This window comes from Larus michahellis, chromosome 19 (genome assembly GCF_964199755.1).
Source record: "Larus michahellis chromosome 19, bLarMic1.1, whole genome shotgun sequence".
Taxonomy (NCBI): domain Eukaryota; kingdom Metazoa; phylum Chordata; class Aves; order Charadriiformes; family Laridae; genus Larus; species Larus michahellis.
In genome coordinates, this window is record NC_133914.1 from 6,663,065 (window position 1) to 6,686,572 (window position 23,508).

The 23,508-nt window shown below is 51.7% G+C and overlaps 2 protein-coding genes across 2 annotated transcripts; one reads left to right on the forward strand and one right to left on the reverse strand.

The window, feature by feature from the left end:
- Positions 1–232: 232 nt before the first annotated feature.
- Positions 233–18,683, forward strand: ZCCHC17 (zinc finger CCHC-type containing 17). The gene is made up of 8 exons (XM_074562675.1): positions 233–446; positions 591–734; positions 1,299–1,356; positions 2,792–2,892; positions 4,577–4,668; positions 5,582–5,682; positions 7,271–7,419; positions 17,829–18,683. Exons 2-8 carry the CDS (start codon positions 693–695, stop codon positions 18,006–18,008), a joined length of 723 nt encoding a protein of 240 aa, XP_074418776.1. The 5' UTR covers positions 233–446; positions 591–692; the 3' UTR covers positions 18,009–18,683.
- Positions 18,684–19,694: 1,011 nt separating this feature from the next.
- Positions 19,695–23,508, reverse strand: FABP3 (fatty acid binding protein 3). The gene is made up of 4 exons (XM_074562676.1): positions 23,164–23,508; positions 22,270–22,442; positions 20,131–20,232; positions 19,695–20,005 (listed from the first exon to the last, which is right to left on the reverse strand). Exons 1-4 carry the CDS (start codon positions 23,234–23,236, stop codon positions 19,952–19,954), a joined length of 402 nt encoding a protein of 133 aa, XP_074418777.1. The 5' UTR covers positions 23,237–23,508; the 3' UTR covers positions 19,695–19,951.

Genomic DNA, 23,508 nt, shown 5'->3' on the forward strand with positions numbered 1-23,508 from the left:
GGCCAGCGGTCCCGCTTCCCGCCGCGCCGAGTGGCGGAGCGTGACCGGATGGCCCGCCCTCCTCTGACCTACTTCTGGCGCGCGGGTGACGAGTGAGAGGCGCCGGTCTCTCCCCGCGCGGATTGGCTGATGGCGCTTGGAGGGCGGGCTCCACCTAGCACAAGTAACGCTGATTGGCTGGAGGCTGCCACTCGCTATTATTGCCCTCGGCGATTGGCGGAGTGAAGAGGTGCCGCAAGGTGAGGGGGTGTGTGGAGGAAGCAAAATGGCGGCGGCCGGAGGGGGCAAGTGATGGCGGCGGTTGGGGGGTGCCGTGGTGGGCGCTGACGGGCCCCGGCTTCCCCGCGGCCACCGTCCGGTGCCCTCCGGCCTCGCCTACCAGGGTTGGGCCTGTGCCCGGCACCGCGACCTCCGGCCCTGGGCCGGCCCAGCCGCCCCCCGAGCCGGTGAGAGCCGCTGGACCCCGCGGCGTATGGGCAAGGGGCGTCGGGGCGGGCTGTAGCCTAAGTCCAAATTAACTCCTCGCTGTTGGCTGCTAATAAGCCTGGCCGCAGGTGGCTTCCTGCGTTAATGAAATATTTCTTTTTAAGGTATCGCTCTGCACTCGGGTGGCCAACGTGCAGGAGCCCGGGGTGAATTCAGGTGGTGTTGGCTGGACCGTGTCTCGCCTGGAGCCGGCGAGGGCTGCAGGGATGGAGGCGCTGCCCGAGCTCTACGCCATCTTCCAGGGAGAGGTGTGTGGGGCCGCTGCCTGCAGCCGGCCCCTGCAGGCGTGCTGTCAGCGGTCTGCTGCTTTAGCTCTTTATTTTGTTGTTTTAGGCACGGCTTAGTTCAGTGGCAGTTTGGGTAACTGATGGTTCTGTTCCACGTATGTGCACACGTATACTTGTGTATTTGTGTGTTTATGTACATAAGTATAGATATATATATATATACACACACACATGTAAGAAAGATGCTTATCTGAGTAGTGTAGGAGCGGTTGGCTGAGCGCACGTATCGCACCTGCTCCGGAGTTATCAAGCATGGCAGTGTCTGACCTGCCTTGAAATCTAAAACTGAAGGAAAGCAGACCGTGTGGTCTTTTTGTGCATGTTCTTGCCCCATCCCTGGAGGGGTTCAAGGCCAGGTTGGACGGGGCTTGGAGCAACCTGGGCTGGTGGGAGGTGTCCCTGTCCAGGGCGGCGGGGTGGAACTAGATAATCTTTAAAGTCCCTTCCAGCCCAAAACATTGCATGATTCTAATCCATGTTTTATGAAGGGCTTTTCCTTAGGTGGTGCGTTGATTTTCTTCGCAGGTTGCTACAGTGACGGAATATGGGGCATTTATAAAAATTCCAGGCTGCAGGAAGCAAGGTTTGTTTCTCTTACTTTGTTCAGACGTTGTTTCATGTTGGCGTGTTCAAGCCAAGCAGTCATCCTCTGAATTAAAGGCCTGCTAGCTTTTAGAAAAAGCTCGGAGAATGGTGGGGTTTTTTCTAAATTAGGAAGGAATTGAGGCTCTCGGAAAGTATTTAGAATATGATGGTAAGTTTACATGAACGCCAAAAAGACTTAGAGGGCTTTAGGATATTTTAGAGAATCATTTTAAGGTCATAGAAACTTTCTACGGTTAGATGATTTGTCCAACTTAATTCTTTTATGACCGATACAAATAAAGCTCAAATAAAAAAAATAAATCAGAAACGCTGGCTTAAAGCTCTGTCTACGTTTCTGGGAAACCTCCAGTCAAACTAATTTATTTTACAAAAGAAGCAGCGTAGGGTGGCTGTTCTGCCAGATGCTGGTACGCCACAAATAACCCCTTCTCTGCTCTCCCCTTAAAGTGCCCAGTCACTGGAGTGCCAGTTCTAATAAAAGTTTGTGGGCAGACGCGTGTCTGCTGGAGGGAAGTCGCTTTGAGACACAAAACGAGCCCGGAAATACGAGCTTGAACAGCAAGGTGTGTTTCCATATTTATCCTCCCTTGTGTAACCCTGTAGCCCACGTGTCATTTGCGCAAATTAAAAATACAGTCTTGGGGCTGTGTCACCTTGCAATTACAGGAGATCAGGGCAGCCTTGGTGTTTCATGCTTTCGACTTTGCCAGCAAAGTATTGTGGCGCTGATGCGTGAAATGGACTCTGTTCTCCAGTGCTTGGGGTGGCCTCAGAGGACAGGCAGAAAGGGAGAGGTGTTAGTGCCTGCTACGGTTTTCCTTGTGGGCGTCTGATATTTTGGGTAAAAAGAGAATGCTTTGGGGGCCTGCTTCTCTGAGTTAATTTGGAGCAGATCTTGATGAACTTTTATATGTTTGATTGATGCAACTAGTTGATTCTCAGCTGCATAATGTACTGGAGGAAAGAAGCGGTTAGTTTTGCTTAGGGCAACTGCTGAATGTGTTCCCTGTCTCCCACAGCAGTGGTCTTCAAACGCTTTCGATTCTCCACCCCCAGTGCACGGTCAGTTAAAATCAGTTAACCCTATCAGTTACAAAAATTTTTGAACACGCACCCCTCAATGTGTGTATATTTATTTATAAATTATAGACATGTACTACTGTCCTAATGTTATGTACATTATAAAACATGTTCCTAAACAGAAATTAAAAAGAGGTGAGCTAAAGATGAAATAAGCACTATTACATTTTCTTTATTTATTAATGGTATGAAAATAATTTCCTCCCGCACCCCAAAGGATAGTCTCGCATCCATCCCACTTTGGAGACTGCTGTCCTATAGGGCAAAACTGAAATTCAGGGAAGATTTGTCTTTATTTTTTTCCCTTTCTTCTCTTCTAACCCCCTGACCAGGCCTTGTCCATAAGACTCACATGTCCGCCTGCCGCGTGGATAAACCCTCAGAGATAGTAGACGTTGGAGACAAAGTATGGGTGAAGCTTATTGGAAAAGAGGTAACGTTAATTCTTGTTTTAGTGCTGTGTAGATAAAATACATTGCAAAACCTCTGAGAGCTTCTGCAGACAGAGGCTATGCGTTCCTGTCGCATTGTCAGGGTTTGACGGGCTCTGTTTTACAGACGGGTGAATTCTCTGTACCTCCAGACGTGACTTCGGGCAGACGGCTCGTCTGACTTGCAACAATGCAGTTGAGAAAAAGGGAATTCGTAAAAACTTTTGGCTTGAAAGCATCAAAACGCCTCCCTTTCTTCCCCTGTGCTGCCCTTCGCAGCTGTATCACTGTAACTGTGTGATTTGGTGGCTAAATAAGCAATTTGAGATGCTTCAAAGATAAGAACTGATATAAACACAGCTCACTGTTTTGAGAGACAGGTGCATTTTCAGAAGAAGCCGAGATTTATGTTCGTTTGTTTTGCTTTCTAAAAAGTATCAGTGTCAGTGAATTATGCCCAAGAGAAAATACAGAGGCTTTTTGTTTGTTTTGAAGTGAGAGGACTATACATTATTTTTCCCCCCTCTACAAGATACATTGCTTTTTCTCCTGCAGAAAACGTGACGGTAGGGTATATCATCTGTATTTAAAGATTACTTGGAACAAAAACTGAATGCTTGCTTTGGTGAGCCGTGGAAGCAAAGCAAGCTGGCTGTGTTTTGTTGGGATCAAGGTGGAAGCATTCAGTTCAAAGTTGCATAGGACTTGGCCATAAATGCTTTGCATTTTTTTTGGAAGAAGATAATCGGGTTGGTGTACAAAACAAGGATTCATTCTGTGTGAGATAGGGAAATGGATTGAGAAACTTTGTCTTATTTAAGCAGTGTAGAAAAACTATGAAAGACTTTACAGCTTCTTTTTAGACATCTGTGGCGTGCTTTTTAAGATTTTGTGGTGTGGTGTTTTTTTTTTTCTAATGAATTTTTATTAAGCCACTGTTTTCTTTATTTGGAACGCAGTTGTTGGCTTCCTGGCTTCCTTGCTTTAGAGGCAAGGGGCAGAAGAGTGTTGGAAAGGTGGACAGCAGAACAGTTCATTGTTAGATTGCCTGCAAATAACTGCATAGATGTCATAAACAGACAAAACGCCTTCAACAGCAAACCCCTTCAATAGCAACACTGGTGAAAATGCAGAAAGTTGGAAAAAAAGGCTTAAAAAACCCCCCAAACATTCAACTTTTGCTTCTAAAGTGATAATGTGGCAATCAAGGACTTAGGGGCTTACTCTTTCGTGAATCCTAATAATAGAGATATTTAAAACATTTTTAGTCTCCTAAGAGAATCTAAATGGGAAAAAGGATATAAAGTTTTATTTTTTTTAGGATGCAAGTTGGCCAAAATACTGGTCCAGGGAACTGCATTGGTGGATGACTTTGGAGTTACAGCCAGGCTTCCAAACGTGTACTTGGGTTTGGTCATGTTGAAAGCAGAATATTGACCTGAACGGACCTATAGTTTGATCGTGTCTTATTACTGACATAGCTGCTTAACAGAGGCTATTTTATTAGCTAGAACACTCTCAAATGTAAATTCAGCTATGAAATAGTAGAAGAAAAGCACGTAGTGTCTTGTAGTGCTGCTCTTCGCTATCTGACAATTTCCTTCCTTCTCTATGGGCCTCCAGGCACAGTGTATTGATGAACATCATTGTCATTTATTCTTCTCATTCCATACCTTTCTCTTTCAGATGAAAGATGACAAACTGAAGCTTTCCCTCTCCATGAAGGTTGTGAACCAAGGCACAGGAAAAGACCTTGATCCCAACAATGTTTCTCTTGAGTAGGTACATCTACCGAGCAGAATAGAACAGATCAGACAGGTCGCTACTGCCTGCCTTGCGTTCCTGGCTTTCCTGCCATACGTATTCCCTAGGTCCCCCCTCCTTTGGAGGGTGAGGGGGGCTCAGAGCCCCCTGCTGATGCACTGGCTGGCTTGAGGGTCGATTAAAGGCTCTCCCTTGGTTACGCTGCCGAGAGGCAGGCAGGAGCTGGTGGAGGGCTGCAGGGAGTTGCAGCCCTTCACACCGCAGCAGGATTTTCATTCCTGCACTCTGGCCGTGTGCTTGTGCTGGAAGGACTGTTCATTCCAGCTGGGATTTGTCTTACCTACACGTACTACAAAATCAAATCTTAACTGTTTGGATGTTGCAGAGCTTCTTCTTTGCCTATCTTTTTTTTTTTTTTTTGGTTATCGCTTGCAGGTCAAATAAAATTGCTTTATTTTCATACTAGGCAAGTGTATATATGTGTGTGTAATCACGTACAAAATACAGATATTAGTATAAAGGGTGTAAGTGATTCTGTGAAGTGCAGCTCCGTGCATTCATCTGCTCTGTGTAGGGAATGCTTGCGTTAATCTCAAAAGTAGAAATGGCAGGTAATACACTGTTAATGATGTGGTTTATTCTAAGGAGCAGTTCGTCAGCTCCGTTCTTTGGTTTAGCTAATGTCCTGGTTTGAGGTAAAACAGAACCAATTTTCTGATTTGTAATTTTACTTTTTAGCTGGGCCTCTTCTAACTGACCAAAGGCTGAAATTAACAGCATATTGTTCAGAAACTGTTCACTCTCAGAGTGATAAGTGGTATTTTTAGAGCAACATTTGCGAAAACTTGTGTTTAGGTTCTGTCCATATAAATATACAGGGTTAAAGATGCAAGTGGATTAAAAATGGGACTGTCCTTCTCTTTCTAGTCAGGATGAGAGGAAAAAACGCATGTTCAGAGACTACACGAGTCAGAAGATCACGCTTGAAGCTGTCTTGAACACTGTGTGCAAGAAATGTGGTTGCAAAGGTACATTCATGCAGCGTTGTCTTGTTCTGTTGATGTAACCTTGTTCTAACCAGGTAGTGACCTGAAGGTAGGATTGTATGGACATCTGTCTCGTGGCTGCGTATAAGGACTGAATTTTGCTTCCATGTGTCTGTTTTAGAGGAGAGCTACATTTTCTGTCACTTGTTATGAAATGGAAGCACTTAACTGATCTTCTTTTATAAAGGTTTGTTTCTTAAAATCGCATCCCTTTGAGCTTCCTGTAAAGATCCTTCCTCCTGAGTACGGGTCCAGTACAGCTTCCCTTCTTGCAGTAGTTGTGTTAATGTGTCTTATAGCAGAGGTCCTGTTCCAGTTTTGCATTTTAGGACACAAAAAGACTTGAGATGCCCAGAACATATCAAATAAATCCACAGTTGTGGCTTGGTGTTCTCACTAGTGATGAATGAGAGCAAAGAGAATATCTGTGACCCGTACGCTCAGCATCAGGAAAGTGGCGTCAAGGAAGCAGCTCTTTCTGTGCTATTTCAAGGCTTGTTTCCTCTCCTTGGGCACACCACGTAGCACAACCTGCAAAAATAATGAATATATCCATCATAAACAACAAAACGTTCAGCTCCTGTGGGAAGGTGCGTGTTCAGCTTGACCTTGCAGAAAGTGTGCTTATAATAGTAAACACGGTAGAAATAAATATATGCCTCCACCGGATCCTTTCATTCTGAAGAACCATCAGTGGAAATTACATTACTGATCAGCTGTTGGGAGCACAGTGTTAGCTTGTGAGCAGTGTCTTAGAGCTGAAAACAAGCGTGTGGGTTTTTTTTTTTGGGGCGGGGGGTTGGTGAAATATTTGTGTTTTGCCTAGTTCAGCAGTAGGAAGCTGGCTTAGGTGGTGCCTTTTCAGTAGCTCTTTGCAAGTTGCTGAGACGGTGTTTTGTACATGGACTTTTTGCTGCATCCTACTAGTCTTATGTTATTTAGCTGTACAGTAAGCAGTTAAGCTGGAGTTAATGCTGTTCTGGAGAAGGTTAATCATGAATATGGTTCTCTGTAGTGGTAGATAACTATCTTTAAAATACAACCCCCAAAGGTTTAAGCTGGATTCTGTGTATTTCCAGTCTGATTTTTAATGATGATGTCTACTCCTCATGGACAGGCAGATGCTATCTCTCTGCAGTTTCCACTACCACTGTTAGTAGGTCAGCTTTGATGTCTCCAGAGCAGAAAGGGTAGAACCGGAGTGAGCTGATTTCCTCTATATTTGTGGTTTTGATCTCATTTACCAGGTGCCTATCACACCAATTTACTCCTTTTCCCATACACTTTTCCGTGCTTTTTAAGCCCTTGCGCAGACACGTTTCTACCAATTGCCCTGTTCAGACAAGAGTGTCTTAGTTTTTGCCTGACTAATCTTTACAGAATGCCCTGGGTTGCATTTGCTCACCTGGCCTGTTTAATCAGGCCGTGTTAAACTAGCTGAAATGCTAGGACAAAAATGTACAGTGTAGATTCTCTTATTGTAACTAATAATAAAAAGATCATTGAGGCACTTCATGTGTCTGAAATGCAGTTGTTTAAAAAGATTGCTCCTTGAAACACTATTTTACAGGTCATTTTGCCAAGGAGTGTTTCGTGCAGCCTGGAGGTACCAAATATAGCCTCATTCCAGAAGAGGAGGAAGAGGAGGTGGCAGCAGCAGGACGTGAAAGAGATAAAAAGACCAGCCTGGCTGACGAGTCTTCAAAAAAAAGGAAAAAGGTACGAGGTGCCCTACTGCTAGCCTGGAAAAGTGAGCCAGATAATTTGTTCTGTGTCGTTACACCTGTAATTTACTACAGCAATGTGGTTATGAGTAGCCGGTTCTGGGCTGAGAAAGTGGCTCAAGTTTGTGCAGGCTCTGTAGAAAAACCAGGAATCTCCTCTGCAGACTTTTTAGTAATTCTTACACTTTCTCCCTGTATTCTTCTTAAAGTGTCTTTAAGATGCACGGTCTCAAAAGATATTCCTTACGGTGAGAAATTGTGGTTGGTTTGTTGTTTTTTGGTTTGTTTGTTTGTTTTTTTTTTTTTCCCTGGGCTTTGTGGGGCTCTACAGAAATTGCTGCAGTTTCCTGAATTTCTGTGGTTCTTGCCAATAACCCTGTTTCCCTGCCCTTCCCGCTGTTCTTGCCCTAACAACTTTCTTTCATCTAAACTAAATGCCCTGCTGCCTTGCTACAGGGGGTATCCTGACCCAGCCAGTGCAACGTGAACTAGGCTTATCTGCACATGGCAGGGGAAAATCGCTGGTTGTATTTGCACAGGGACCATACTCTGTTTCCAGGCCCTAAAACAATTTTTGTCTATGTGAAAATGTCAAGAGATAAGAGACCTCTTCTGTCCAGTGGTTGAACTCTGGCTTCAGTCCACGCTGCTATAAAATGTGGGGGAGACACGAATCCAAAATGGGTGTGTTTGGTGGTCAGTCTGTTTATACAGCAATGAGTATTCCAATTCTAGACTTCAGTAAATAAACTGTTTCGTCACCCCCTTTACAACTGGAGTCCAACTTTGATTACACTTTCAAAGCCCCTTTTTTCTTTTTTTTTTTTCATTTTCTTTCTCTTTCCAGCTCTGTGGCCTGTCTGTATCCGTGGAGAGGGGCAACAGGCAGGAGAGGTGGTGCGTTTCCTTTTTACAGGAGAGGGACAAGGACGGTGTTAGCAATTGCATAGTGAGAACCAGCTTCTGAGGGCTTAGTTCTCCCAGGCTCAGTGGGGAGTTGCAGCAGTATTAGCGCTAGAGGAGAGACTGCGGGTGGTGGTGACAGGGAATGGAGGAGTCTGGTTTCATTGCAGTACTTGGAGCAGTCCAGAGCGACACTGGTAGCTGAAGTCTGGCTTCCAGTCACATTTTTTCACTGTTTGTCTGGTTTATGGCACTTTGATACACTCTTATTTGAGTAAGAGAGGAGTAGCTGGGGCTGTTTGGGGGATTGTAGGTGGCGACTGCACTACAGTGGAAGAGCCAGGTGTGTTGTGACTTTCCTTGTGTCGGTCTCTGCCCTGTGGCATAACTGCTTCTGCCCTACAGTCAGTACAAAACGAAGTTGGTGTTAATTTGGTGTCTAATCTGCAGTTCTCGCTTGCCCAGTGGTGCTCTGGATAGCTGATCCAGTAGCGGGAACAGGATCTCTCTTGGCTGTAGATCCTGTTGCCTGGTCCAGTCCTGAGATGTGCTGTGCTTTGCTTCCCCGCTAAGTAGGCTCTCACTCAAGAGTATCTTGGACTTGTCTGCCAAGTGTTGTTACGCTGCAATAGAAAATACACATACTCTTCTTTCTATTCTGATCTCGGAAGCACGCGATTGAACCAAGCCGTCTCTCAGATCCCGGGCTAACTGCGACTCTGACCTTTCTGGGCTTCAGGCGTTGGGCTTCTCTCTTGCCGCAGAGCAGTGTGAGGGGCCGTCGGTAACACCCCAGCAGGGCTGGCTTCTCCTGCCTTGGGTTCTGTTCCCTCTGGCAGTGAGGATGGTTTGTCTGGTAAAGGCTTGTGTAACTGTTATTTAAATGCTGTGGGGAAAAATTAACACTAAGAGGTGTGCAATTAGCTCGTTATCATATCGGTGCCCATCCACGGGGCGGGGAATCCCTATGGAGTCTTGCCCTGCTGAGACTACAGGATATGTGGGTCACTGTCCTGAATTTGTCACTGATTTTTTTGGGTCTGTGGATTAACAGCCTTCCTTTAAATCTTGCTTGTTCCTTTGATCTTCCTCCCTCCTCAAGGAGGAGATCAAAAGTTTTCAGATGTTTTTCAGTGCTGGAAAATGAAACTTTGAGCTTTTTTGGAGGCAGGATGTGGGATCCTCGAAATGAATAGCTCCCTTGTTGTCTCCAAGTGCCTGCTGTGATCTTGTCTGGGAGCCACCATGTGCTTCCCCGCTTGCCTGGAGCCCCAGGGGGATTTACACAAAGTAGAAATAGCTCAATCCACCTAGTAACGATTGCCGTGCTGACCCCATCCCATCTGATGTTTGTAACAGAAATGTAGAGCTTATATTTTTAAGTATGTAGGGAACTGCTATCTACCAAGCATCCGTTTAGTGTCATAGCAATGGTATTAACATTTTTCGTTGTTCTTGATCAACATCTTCTGTTTCTTTGATCCGATGCTTCCTTGCAGTCTCCACGTGCTCTTCGCTCCCCCCAGAGACTCCTCTCCTTACAGAAATATGCCAGGGTCCTCACTCCCTCTTTTTCTCAGCTTTCCTTCCCAGTGGTTTCCTCACTTTCTTCCTGCCTGAGCCCCACAGCATTTACAGGGTTAAGAGGAAGCTGGAGGCTTCGAGTCTCTGCACTAGCCCAGGCTTCTGGTGTGACCGAGGGCACAAGTCTTTCTAGTGAGAGATCCCCCTGTTAGTGCTCTGCACATGAGAGCACTGTCCTGCCTCCCGTCATCCCTGAGAAAATCAGTGACTTGAGGGAGAAGCGGGGATGCTGCTGTCGCGGCACTGTGCGGGAGTACCGGGGATCATCCAAGGAGTCGCTGGCAGCTGCGCAGGCACGGGGCTGTGTCCCTTTTGCTTTTACTCCTGGGTCGCAGGGTGAAGCAGCTCCTATGGGAAAGCGGCGGTGTGCCTGTTCTGAGCCTGTGTGGGAGGGAGGCGTGCTGAGAAGAAACGGACCTTTGGAATTTTCTCTCCTGTCTGTCTTTCAGGAAGAGATCTGCTGTTTTGACACTAGGAGTAACCCCTGTAATTTGAATTCCACAAAAGCATCCCATGTTCTGCTCAGACACTTCCGTATCCCTGGGGTAGTTTTGTGACGGTCATTGGAATCGCGTAGTAAATGTGATGGCTCTTTTGGCAGACTTTGCTGCTCTTTCTCCTACTGTGTAGAAGATTTTCATGCTTGCAGATGTTGTCTCTTCATGTCAAAACCACACCTTCTTAATTGTTGTTTGTTCAGTGACCTGTAGTTCATCAAGCCTTAATCCATCCTCACTTGTACCTGGTACTTGTTTTACAAGTTCTTAAATGGCATTAGCTTAGGGCACAGCTCTTCACGCACTGTGCTGTTCTCTTGCTGTTCTTGTCTGTGCTTTTCTGAACTTCGCTATATCTATTTAATGACCATAGACCGAATTCCTCTCATCAGATTAATTCCGACTGGTCCTGAAACAAGGGATGCAATAATACTTTCAGATTTACGTAATGAATCTTGTTTGGATTTAAATTAGATGGTGGAATTTTAACTTTTTTTTTTCTTTTTAAGAATTAAAAACCCCTAGAAGGAATACTAGCACCTCTCTGGAGATGCAGAAAGACACATGTCTGGAAATCAGTTCTAATTTTTCACAAGGACAGACATAAAGTCTCCAAATGAGACCATAACACCAGAAAAGGGTCTGGTGAAAAATATTTAAACTTCTTGGAGAGTTCTGGGCACTCCCCTCTTATCTAAAAAATCAAATACCTTTAGAAGGAATGAACTGTTGTAACATTCTTAAAGCGTAGCCCCGAGCAACTTTGCTTACAAAGGACAGGAGGGAGCCTGGTGTGCTAATGTGGTCCCCTCTTAGTGTCGGCTTTTTAAAAATAAAGTAGGAGAAACCAGCACTATCAGGATCTAGCCCAGCCTGTTGCTCTTCTGCATGCCAGCTCACAACACGGATTTTGTAGATGAGAGATTTTGAAGCAAGTTTGTTCTGTTTTCGTTACGTAAATTGGCCAGGGTGTGCAAGGAACCGTAATGTGCAGGTCTTCATCCTTGTTGGCCCTCTGTATCTTTACGCTGAGAGTCTGCTTGGGCAAAATCCGCTCAAAATGTTTACTCAAATGCGGTGTTTGCAGTTTTGGGGGAGTGCCTGGGTGTGCCTGAGAGCTGAGCTGAGCTTCATCCATCAGCAGCCATTGGTTCCGGAGACCAGTTTGAAGCTCTGGGTGCGGCAGGGCTTTGCTGATGTTGCTGGAGGCAGAAATCTGGCCTTTGCCTTGGCGCTGCCCTCGCCCATACCTGAGCTAGAGAAACGCTCCTGCTTGCGCAATGGTGAGGCTACTGGTGAGCAGCAGAGTGCTTGTCTCCCAGTACCAAGATGCTGGAATTTAAGGAAATCTGCCGTCCAATAGAAGGATGCTGCTTGTGCAGAATGATTTCACAGCAGCACTCCCTCCTGCTACAGAAAATGTTAAACTCTTTTGTCGCTGGCTTGCGCCCTGCAGCATTTGCAGTCTGGTGTGTGCTTATGCTGTGGCGGTGCTTGCAGTATTGCACTTAAAGTACTTTTTGTCTGTTGGTGTGAGCAGTTTGGCTGTTAGACGTCCCCAAAAAGGAGAGCGTGAGGTTTGGTTGTGTGGGGTTTTTTTGTTTTGGTTTGTGTGTTGTTTTTTTGTTTTGTTTTTTTTTTTCCAGCCATCACAATGTCCACGTGTGTATTTTTATTTCCCCTGTAATCCTGAAGGGACTGGTGTGACATCCTGTCCTGTCTTCAGCCTTCGTGTGCTGAGAAAGTTTCCCAAGCTCCGGAATGAAACTCTGTTAGTTGTTAAGGTCTTGTCAAACTTTCTCACCATGTGCACAGGCTGGAAAAGCTTGAGAAAGTTCTCCTTGCTGCATCCCTTTCTCTAGAAGATTTAACTCTTCACCATCCTCTTCTAAAGACAGTTATGATTTGTTTCTGCCCTTGGTCTGCGGGTAGGGGGACCTTGAGCCTGGTATTATCTTGCAGCAAATTGTAAACACTCAAATTTTGGGTGACATCAATGATCATAGGGCTGTTGTGAAGCTACAGAAAACTGATACCTGTCCAGGGTCTGCTAGGTGTGGAGTGAACTCAATCGTCTGCTCTCTTCCCTGGAGTCCCGGAGGACTCTGCTTGATGTTCCGCTCCAAGCCACGTGTTTTCTTTGCTCTTCCACCTCCCTAGAAGAGTTGTTCTGTTTCACATTAAATAAGCTGCTAGCTCCCTTCCTTTGTTGGTCACTAATTGATAGCCTGTATCTGGTGCTACAACACACAATCAATGCTAAATTGATGTCTTTAGCTGGGCCTTTTGTGTCCCCACTCTTATGGGAGAATATGTTGGTTTAAAATGAAATGTAGACGGGCTCGGCCTGTCTTCCCGTAAGCCAGTGTATTAATCTTCACGGGGAAACTGCACTTGTCTGGAAGTGGCTGAAGCTAATGGAAGAAATGTCTCGTGGGGAGGAGCCTTCTCAGTGCTCTCCGCCTTGGGGCACTACTTCTTCCCCAGGCAATTTTAAGACAATTTATCCTTCAGGGGAAGATTGTGGGTGGCACTGGAGGGCTACCAGTAACCCCGTGCCCTCGCTGTTAATGCATACCTAGATACAGGGCTGGGCTCTAACATGCTGGCCTGCCTTGGTGAGCTACCTGAGCACCTCCAAGCGTGCAGCAGATGATGCAGAACTGGGATGTAAAAGTCAGTTACTGCAAGGGATTTTTTTTTTAACCCCTCTTTGCCTCATTTTTCATGCTGTGCTTAGCAGCTCCTTCTGGCTTCTGTTTCAAACAGATGAGTGCTGGTTTCAAAGCTTGGAGTCGTCTGGGTGAATATGCACATGCTGCAGTGTCTCAGGCTTCCTTCTGTGAAGCGAGTTTTCTTTCCGTGGATGCTTTCCAATCCCTTTCCAGCCAGGCTTGTTCTTTTCCCCTGGGGAGGGGTGGGTGCGTAACAGGCCTAAGGCAGCACCTGTGGGTGCCCAAGGGAGGAGTGAGGATCTCATGCCGGACCCATGAAACCGGTGTCAGCCCAGTGCCGCGCTTGGTTGCGTTGGAGCAGGTGGAAATACTTGCCCACACCAATCATTCTGGTTTTGTACAGGTATCTGTGGCTGATTGCCGCTGTTCCCTTCATCTAATCATGCATTTTCTATCCCTTGGCTTAGCCTCTAGATGTCTGCAGCAACTGGCCAAGGAGGGTGTCCTCCCTCGGGACTTGTCCTGCCTGTCCTGTGACTGACATAACCGTGCCCTTGGGCTTGCTGCTGCTTTCTGCTTCCTCCTGAAATGAGTGCATGGCACCAACAGCCCTGCCAAGGCGGGGGTGACTTACAGCAAACCTTTCCCAGTAAAACTCTCTGCAAGCCCAAGAGTGGCCTTGAGGTCATTTAGAACACTCTTGGCAAAGAAAATGAGTGGAGTTGTTGGCTTGGGGGCTCCAGCCTTCTCCCATTACACTCCCTTCCGTAGCGGAATGTAAAACACGTTTATGTGTTATGTTTGGGGCTGTCATTTGACCACTGTCTGTCTCCCATTGTGCTGCTCCCCAAAGCCTGTGCACAGCCACGCTCTGAACAAGGTGTCATTCAGCCTCTTTAAATTGGGGGAGGGGGAGCCTGGGACACATGGCTTTTTGTCTGGCTGACCAAGAGCCCTTCTCCTGGGCTAGTGATGCCAGGAACTGAATGCCCTGGGCTTCTCCCACCCATTGGCGCAGGCTCAGCAGACTCATTACCGCTGCTAACGGAGAGCTCAGCCCTCCAGAGGTGGCGGTCAGCATAGAATTGCCTGGGTTGGAAGGGACCTTTCAGATCATTGAGTCCAGCCATCAGCATAACACTGACAAAACCCATCACTAAACCACGTCCCTCAGCACTACGTCTGCCCGGCTTTTAAATACCTCCAGGGATGGTGATTCTACCACTGCCCTGGGCAGCCTGTTACAGTGCTTGATAATTTTTCCTACTGTCCAATCTAAACCTCCCCAACGCAACTTGAGGCCGTTTCCTCTTGTCCTGTCGCCTGTTACTTGGGAGAAGGGACGGATCCCCACTTCTTTACAACCTCCTTTCAGGCAGTTGTAGGGAACGATAAAGTCTCCCCTGAGCCTCCTTTTCTCTAGGCTAAACGTCCCCACTTCCCTCAGCAGGAGGAATTAGGAATGCTCCATGAGAAGCGTTTTCCAGGAGGAATTGGAAAGGCCCATCTCGCTGCCTGCTGCACGGGCAACTGCTGGATGCACAATACCTAAAATAAATGAGTTTTCTTTCCTCATTTTGCTGTTTAGTAAACAGCTCCTCTATGCCTTTCTACTATGGCAGTTGAGGTGGTGCCAGTGAATCATAGAATCATAGAACTGTCAGGGTTGGAAGGGACCTTAAAGATCATCTAGTTCCAACCCCCCTGCCATGGGCAGGGACACCTCCCACTAGATCAGGTTGCTCAGAGCCCCTTCCAGGGATGGGGCTTCCACCCCCTCTCTGGGCAACCTGTTCCAGTGTCTCACCACCCTCACGGTGAAGAACTTCTTCCTAACGTCCAGTCTGAATCGACCCATCTCTCGTTTTAATCCGTTCCCTCTAGTCCTACCATTACCCGACATCCTAAAAAGTCCCTCCCCAGCTTTCCTGTAGCCCCCCTTAAGATCCTGGTAGGCCGCTAGAAGGCTCCGAGGAGACCTTATTTTCTCCAGACTGAACAACCCCAACTCTCTCAGTCTGTCCTCATAGGAGAGGTACTCCAGCCCTCGGATCATCCTCGTGGCCCTTCTCTGGACACGCTCCAGCATGTCCATATCTCTCTTGTAGTAGGGGCTCCAGAATTGGATGCAGTGCTCCAGGTGGGGTCTCACGAGAGTGGAGTAGAGGGGGAGAATCACCTCCCTCGCCCTGCTGGCCACGCTTCTCCCGATGCAGACCAGGATACGATTGGCTTTCTGGGCTGCAAGTGTGCGCTGACGGCTTATGTTGAGCCTCTTGTCCACCGGCACCCCCGAGTCCTTTTCTTCAGGGCTGCTCTCAAGCCAGTCACTGCCCAGCCTGTATCGGTGCTTGGGACTGCCCCGACGCAGATGGAGGACCTTGCACTTGGTCTTGTTGAACTTCATGAGGTTGACATGGGCCCACCTCTCCAGCTGATGAACACAGTACCTGGGGTGAGGGTCCAGCCGGGGGAGCCCAGCGAGCACCTGAGCCCGGCTGCCACGGCCATGGCTCCTGCCCTGCTTCAAGAGCTCGCTTTGACCCCAGCTGCAACGCTGCTGTGCTGTCTCAACCGAAGGGCACGTTTTTACAAACCCAGGATGACACCAGTCTAAAGTACGTGTAGGGGGAAGGGAGCTGGGCTGCGACTGGGGGATGACAAAGCCTCATGCAGTGCAGCTGGCAGCAGTATGTGTGTCCCTGGCACCTGACTGCGTGGTTAAATTATGGAAGAGAATCGGATGCTGGTTTGCAGCAGGATTGGGAAAGATTGTCACTCCAGTCTTATGGGTGCACCGGTTCCAGAGCAGCGAGAAGGTGCAGCTTGTTTTAAGCACAAATGTTTAAAAAATGGCTTAGTCAAAGCAGCAAGCTCTGCTCGCTGGGTTGCGTCCCTCACTGGTGGTGTATCGCAGGCAGTCGCGCGGGCTCGTGTTGCCTTGCTGGGGCATCTCTGCTTCTTGCAACCCTCTTTTGCTTCTTTCCTCTTGTTCTCTTTCTGGCCTTGAATGGGATAAAGGTTCACGATAACTGTTTGCGCTGGAAAGTCTCTCTGGTGTTGATGTGGCCATGGGAGAAACTGGTGGATCCTCATTGGAGGCCAGGGTTGCTGGACTTAGATGGAAAACTGGGGCTTTACGTTGAAGCATATGCAAAATATTAAAATTATTTTTAGGGCCTCACTTGCCTGCACGCTGCTTTCCTTTACTTCCCAGGTCCAAGCGGTGTTAGGGAAAATACCACATGTTTTTGCAGGACAATTGTTTTTTGGTTTTGTTGTGGGTTTGTTTTGTTGTTTTTTTTTCCAAAGCATCTTCCTATAAAATATACCTGAAAAAAGAAAAAAAAATCTCCCATCTTGTTCTGAGAGTTGGTCTACGCGATAATTTTGTGGGTATTCAGGCAGTTGTAAAGGTGAGTTGAGCTGGGAGCGGATTTGGGTGTTGGTTTATTCATGCACAGAAGCTGACGACGCTGGCTCATCCCTTCCGAGCCGCTTCCAGGACCGCTCACCCTGGCGCTGGCTGCCCAGTCTGCCTCCAGCACTGGCCGGAGGGTGGTGTTTTACCCAGCCGTGGGCTCGGAGGGCACGGCCGGCTCCCCAGAGCCGCTGTCAGCATTTTTCTCCTCCTGCTCCTTGCTGGAAGAGGGGTGAAGCGACGGGCAGAGCAGGGCTAGGGGCTGGGCTGTGTGTGCTGCCGGCACGGGTGGGTCAGATCCCCTCCCCCAGTACTGCTTCCTAATTAAATATACATCAGTTTCTGTACTGCAGCATTAAAGTCTTTATCTGTTGTGGGATGCTGTGCCCGATGTGATTCCGGTGGAAGGTGTACTGCGGTACTGATCTCAGGGTAATCTCTGCTCGGGAGTTACTGTCAGATGCCTCAAAATGGAGGGTTTCGCTCCCTTTCGGAGTTCCTTAGGAGCTTCATTCCAGCACCAGCTGTTCTTACCCTGCATCTAAACGTCAGGTCTTGAGCTCTGCGGAGCTGTTGCTTCAGGGCTTTGCAGAAACCCCAGCCCGGGGGGTTCAGCGCTGCCCCCTCACTCTGCCTGTGCGGGGCGGAGGGTGGGACGCTGCGAGGGCAGGAGGGTGCGCAATCTCTTCGGAGATTGTGCAAGGAGCTGCTGCTTGCAAAAGGGCGCTTTCCTCATCCCCGGCCCGGCTCCTCCCTGGGGACGGCTGTGAGAAACCCTGACTGGCATCGCTTGGGCTTTCCTGCAAGGAGAAGGGTGTGTTGTCCTTAGCGCTACAGCGCATCAGCGTTCGTTTCCTGGCACTCCGGGGGCTGATGATGGGGTGGGGAGGCAGGGATGGTGCTCGCATCCAGCTGCCTATTCTAGAAACCCATTTTGTTGGCAAAAAGGCTTCATCCTGCCAATCTCTATTAATAAAGAATAGCCTTAAATAATGGAGTAAGCTCTGCCTGTGGAGGGGACAGCAAGGGCTCTCTTCTTGTGATTTGACTAAAACTTTCAGGCCTGGATTTCCATTTTGTCTTTTCCATTCCCTGTGCTCTGATAGCTGCCGTACCCTGCGCGGCGCAGCTGCGGACCGATAGGGGTGGGTAAATCCTGACGTGCCGGGGCAGAAGCTGTGTGCACCTTCCGTGTCGGAGCAGGCTCGCTCCTGTCACAGCTCGTCAGGTGCTCCTTACAGAAAGTGTCTCACTGCCCTGGTTGAGCTCAAGTGACAGTTTTCCCGCGTGCAGGGCTTTTCATTTATTTTCCTTCATTTGCTAGGAGAAGAAGAAGAAAAAGAAGCACAAGAATAAGCAGTCCTCCGAGTCGGACTCAGACAGCTCAGACTCAGACAGCGATGGGGCTCAGCCGGCCAGCAAGAGGACCAAGCATTCAGGGAAGCCCAGCAAGTCTCAGAAGAAGAAGAAGAAAAAGAAGCATAAGAAGAAGCCCCGGGACTGAGGGGCGGGCAGGCGGGGGTACCGGCGTCGTGAGTCCCTGCCGCGCACCACGAGGAGCGCACAGCACTGAATCAGCGCGTGCCCCTTGCTCCAGGGACAAGGAGTTTCCTTCTCCCGAGAGTAACGCTCGGCGTGTGGTGTTACAGGTGTTGACTTTGAGACAAGTTGTCCTCTGTTACCTCAGGCGCGGGGTGACGTTTTCTCTCACCAGTAGGCTCTCCTGCCAAAACTGGCTAATTACACCCCTTCGTCGGCACCTCTCCCATCCTGTAGCCTCATGTTTCGCTGGGGAAGCTGCCAGCCCCCGGTGGCCGCCCTGGCCGGCGCGGCCAGCTGCCCCTAGCCTGCATGACATCAGCCCCCGGCCCGTTGCCTGTAAAAGTTGGAGCGGCACAGCTGCGCTCTCCCTGCCCGTCCCCGCACCGCGCTCGGGGACAGGGGTGGCTGTTGATGAGCCCCGCGACGGGGCTGCGTCCTCCCAGCCGGTAGCGGCGCAGAGCCTTGCCTTTGGTCCGCAGACTCTTCCCCCAGCCTCACTCGTTTTGTCTGCAAACCTTGGGAGTGGAAGAGTAAGAAGCAAATGGGGGAGTGGAGATATTTTAAGTAAACATTAGCTGTGGTGTGTTTGCCGCCTTGGTAAGTGGTGGAAAATAAATCTCTCCGATCTCCAGTTGTACTTTGTACTGGGTCTTTTCTTTTTGTATGCTCCACGCTTCGTCTTGGGCCGTGGAAAGATAAGGCTAGCTGCATGGGAGGGGGTGACCGGCATGAGAGGGTTTTGTAGGGTGGTTTTGTTTTGTTTTTTTTTTTTTGAAGTCCTGGTTGTTTTCAGAGGTTCCCCGGGGCAGAAAGGGGGTGTGTGATGAGGTGACCCCTACGAGAAGCCTGGTGCCTTCTGGTAAGGAGCAACTGGAGCATAAATCTTGTAACTGGAGCTGAAGGTCAGGGGGAAGGGATGGCAGACGGCCGGGCTGTGCTGCACCGGCTCCGGGGTTGCTCGGGTCCGCAGTGACCGCAGAGGAAGTCTGCGGGGAGCAGCTCATCACGGCCAGGGCAGATGTGCCGAACGGGGGGAGCTGAGTCACTCCTGGTGCCTCTGGCTCTACAGGGAAGCGAGAGTGGGGCTGGCGACTGCCCGTTGGCGTGGCGGGGGAGGACTCGGTGTTGCTGGAGGCAGCCTGCCCCTTCTCCCTCCCCTGGGCCCTTCCCAGTGCTCCTCCCCCTAGTTCCCCATGGCCGAGTCCCCTCTTTTGGGACGGTTCCCTTCCCAAACCCAGACGTGAAGTGGTTGTGACCTTGATTCCTGGCTCGCCCGCTGCCGGGCGTGCTCCATCAGCTGATGCTTTGGCAGAGAGCGCCCGCCCGTACTGGTGGCGGAACGGTCGCTCTCCCCGGGATGGAGCGTGCCTGCGTGACCCATGGCAGAGCTGCGGCGGGAGCAAACTCACATTCCCCCCCGGAAAAGCACCTTTCGAACTGTAACGAACTCTTTTATTTCCACAGCTCAGAGAACCAGCTGAGATGGGCTACTGGGATCGCTGGTCATTTAACCCCATCTCTGCCGGGGTGTCCGGGCTGGATTTAACCCCCACGCTGCTCCCCGCAGCCTGGCTGAGACCTGTGTGGCTCGACGCTATGGGTGAGCACGTGCCGAAAAAGCCTTTTTCCAAGTAAACTGATCCCAGAGTTGTAACAACAGGGCCTTTATTCTTTTTCCATGTGGGTTTTCCCATTATTTAATAAAAAAAAAACCAAACAAAACAACCCCAAACCACCACCCAAGCCCCAGGCAGCCCCACGAGGCGATGGGGGCAGCGGGCAGCCCCGGCGGGCGCAGGGGGCTCCGAGCCCATGGCAAACTGTGCCCGGCACAGGGCGAGGATGGAGGCGATGCGGGGGGCGCACGCGGCACCGGGTGACGGGTGGGGGAGCCGGGGACGGCGTCTATGTCGCCTTCTCGTAGGTGCGTGTCGAGACGACGTTGCCCATGGTGAGAGTCTGGTGGCAGAAATGGCGGTGGGGAGGTTAGTCGTGCCGAGCCGGTGCGGCTCCCGGCTTGCCCTGTTTATGGGCTGATTCAAAACCATTTTTAAAACCATTTAAAACCATTTTTATTTCCTTACCAGAATTAACTTCCCGTCCTTCAGCTCCCGGACCAGCGATGTCTCTTTCCCCTCCCACTTCTGCACATGGACAAGTTTGCCTCCGTCCAGCGTGACCACGGACTGCGGGGAGAGAGCAGGACCTGCCGTGACCCTCCTCCCTGGGATTTCATGGCTCTGGGGGGCTTTGTCCCTTGGAGGGGACAATGCTGGCTGTCCTTGTGCTCTCCCCAGAGCCCCACAGGGCTCAGGGTCAGGCTGTGGGTTGCCACCGTTGGGATGCCCACCTGGCAGCATCCCATTTCACTTTGTCAGCCCGGTTCAGCCCAGGCCGGATCCTGCTCTGGCTGTCCCCCAGTAACCCCACCGTGGCCACCGTCACAGTGACCTTGCCCCCCCTGACCCAGGGCCAGTGCAGGGAGCCCTGCCCAGGGCCGCATCCTGCTCCGGGGCTACCGGCACCTGATCCTGGCCGCTCCCAAACTTGGCTCCGGAGCCGGCGGGGATCAAAGAAGCGGGGCAGGTATCGGTGCTTGAAACCAGAGGGCCCAGCGAGGGTTTTCGGAGGGGCTGATCCGGCGAACACGCCTCTGCTCGCTGGGGCCGCTGTTTGCACAGCCGTCGCTGTTGACTCAGCCCCAAAAGCCCGGCCGGTGCCAAGGTTGGTGTGACAGCAGGCCGGGCGCAGCCGGGGGCGGGGGGCAGGCAGCGGCGCTGGCTGCCCCCCCCCATCCTGCCCTGTGACCCCCCACCCAGCTCCTCCAGAGCCGGCTGCTGCCCCTCGGATCCCCCCATGGCTCAGGGGTCCCATGGGTTGAGACCTCCTGTGGCTTGGGTGCCCCCGTCGGTTTGGTGCCCTCAAAGTCCAGGACCCTACAAGGTTTGGGTGCCCCCCATGGTTCAGGGTGTCCCCCCCCACTGCTCAGAGCTCAGGTCTTCCCATAGCTGGGATGTGCCCACCGCTCGGATGCCCCGCAGCCAGGATCTTTGCACACCTTGGGTCTCCCTGCACAGCTCAGGTGCCCCACAGTCCTGATCCCTACACATCCTGGGTGCCCCACGTGCCCCATAGGGTGGCAGACCCCTCCTGCCCCATCCTGGGCAGCCATCCTGGCCCTGCTGCCCTGCTGTGTGCCCTCTGGCCACCATCCGAGGGGCGGCTGAAGGGCACGTCCCCGGGCTGCCCCAGGAGCTGGCGGCAGCTCACGCGTCTCCTCTGGACATAGTTTCCAGCAGCCCGGGGGGTCGGGGCGGTGGCAGGGACGTCCTGCCCTGCGTCTGCCCGGCACTACCGCCTTGCTCGCGCTCGTCCCGCTTCAGCCCATCCTCGCTTTGTGCCCAGCCCTTGCGTTTGCTCCTTTGGGGCCGGGAAGGCGTTTTGTGTCTAACAAGCCCTGAGGTCCCGCACGAGGTTCCCCCGTGGAGGCAGGGGGCTGCCGGCTTCTCCGTGCATGGTGTATTTCATGGTGCATAACAGCTGGAAACTAGGAAAAACCAGCTGGAAACTAGGAAAAAACCTCGCATCAGTCCTGCGAGGGACTGCGTGCAGGTTGGGAGAAGCCATGAAAGAAGCCCTGACTCTTCTCCAAGCCCTTTTTCCTTGCTTTTTAGCAGGGAGGAACAGCCCAACTGGGGAGGTGTTGACCCCCCCGCAAGGGACCCCCGGGGAGGCATCAGCCCCTGGGGTGGCGTTGGCCAGGCAGGGTTGCCCAGCCGCTCCGTGTCCCTGCCTGCGGAGCTGCCTGATGCGTAGGGTGAGCAAAGAGGGGGCTCAAAAGTGGGTCTTGTGTCCCGCTCCCCAGCCGGAGTGGGGACACCACATGCCGCCACCCCACCGCGTCCCCTCACCTCCTCTTGAGCAAGCCCCCAGGCGGGTAGTTGGTTTGCGAGCCGGGTTCTTGCACAACCTTCCCGGCAGCTCCGGGCCCCAGGGTGCTCCCTGGGGGGAAACCCCACTGCGAAACGGGGCACGGGGAGGGGGGGTGGCTCGGTGAGACTGGGCTTGAGCACCAGCCCCAGCGGGCAAAGCGGATTTAGCCTTCTGAAGGTAAAAAGGACGGAGCCCCAGAGCCAAGAGCTGATGGCCGGATCCCGTAGAGCCTACAAACCCTTTTTGGGGGGGTCCCATGGAGGGGGGGGGAGCAGGCGCTGGGGGCTCACCTTGACATGCCTGTCGTCCGCCGTGGTCTCGTCAAACTCCTCGCCCAGCTTGAAGCTGATCTCCGTGCTCTTGAAGGTGCTTTGGGTCTTCACCGTGATCTTGTCACCGTCCACCTCGATGATGGTGGTGGGTTTGGTGAGGCCGGCCATCTGCCGGGTGGCGAAGCCCACGCCTGCGGGGTGCGAGGTTTGGGGGGCTGAGGGTGCGCGGCGGGCCAGGATGCGGCCATCAGCCCTGTGTCACCCTGGAGCCCGTCCTCCCCCTGATGTTGGGGGGGCGAACCCCAAAACCGCTCCCCGCCTGCAGTTCCAGGGTCCTGTGTGTGCCCACCATGCTTGGGGGGGCTCCGGGGCAGGAGCAAAGCGGGGGGGGCTGAGAACACTGCTGTTGCTCGGGGATCAATCCTGCACCAGCACCCACCAGCTCCGGGGCTGGGCGGCGTGGGGGGGGACACCGGTGTCACACACACCCCCCCCCCCCCCCACCAAACTGGTCTTGGCTGGGGGTCCCACCCTGCCCAGGAGCTGCACAGGGGTGGGTGCCGGGGGGCTCGGGGGGGAGGGATGGAGGCCGGAGGGGTCCCTGGGGCTCCCTGCACCCTGGCGGGGGCGTCCCCTCCCTCCGCCGCGGGGTGACCGCGGGGGGGGGCAGGGGAAGGACGACACCCCCTTACCCAGCCCAAGCCCCCAGACAGAAAGCCCCAGAGCCCCCCATAAACCACCCCCTCCAGGCAGCAGCGACCCCTCCACCGCCTGCACCCCCCTGCAGCCAGAGCCCCGTGTGTGGGGAGTGGGGGGGGGGGCTCGGCCAGGCAAACGGGGGGTAGAAAAGAAGGGGGGGTGATGCCCTGACTCCATCCGCCCCCCCCACCCGCAGACCCCCCCGCCACTCACCCAACGCCTTCATGTACTCATCGAAATTGGCCGTATCCACCAGCTTCCAGGTGCCCACGAAGGCGTCGACCATGGTGAGGGGGTGTCGTTGGGGGGGGGGACAGACACACACACAGCGACACACGTGTAACGGGGGGGGCCCGGGGGTCCGGCCGGCTGTGAGCGTGGCACTGCGCCGCCCAGCTCGCAGCTGCCTGCCGGCCTCGCAACCGCCTTAAATAATGTCCTCATCACATGATTGGAAAGAAAGCGCACAACCGCGCTCCAGAAATACTCCTCGGCAGCGCTGCCAGCGGCCACCTCGGCCCCGGCCACCCTGTCACCCCTCACCGGCCACCCACCTCT

Coding starts and splice junctions, on each gene's coding strand:
- ZCCHC17 (XM_074562675.1), top strand. CDS start 693: ATGGAGGCGCTGCCCGAGCTCTACGCCATCTTCCAGGGAGAG. Junction 1,357..2,791: donor TCCAGGCTGCAGGAAGCAAG/GTTTGTTTCTCT, acceptor CCCCCTGACCAG/GCCTTGTCCATAAGACTCAC. Junction 5,683..7,270: donor CAAGAAATGTGGTTGCAAAG/GTACATTCATGC, acceptor ACTATTTTACAG/GTCATTTTGCCAAGGAGTGT.
- FABP3 (XM_074562676.1), bottom strand. CDS start 23,236: ATGGTCGACGCCTTCGTGGGCACCTGGAAGCTGGTGGATACGGCCAAT. Junction 20,233..22,269: donor CGGACGACAGGCATGTCAAG/GTGAGCCCCCAG, acceptor CTCTCCCCGCAG/TCCGTGGTCACGCTGGACGG. Junction 20,006..20,130: donor AGGACGGGAAGTTAATTCTG/GTAAGGAAATAA, acceptor TTCTGCCACCAG/ACTCTCACCATGGGCAACGT.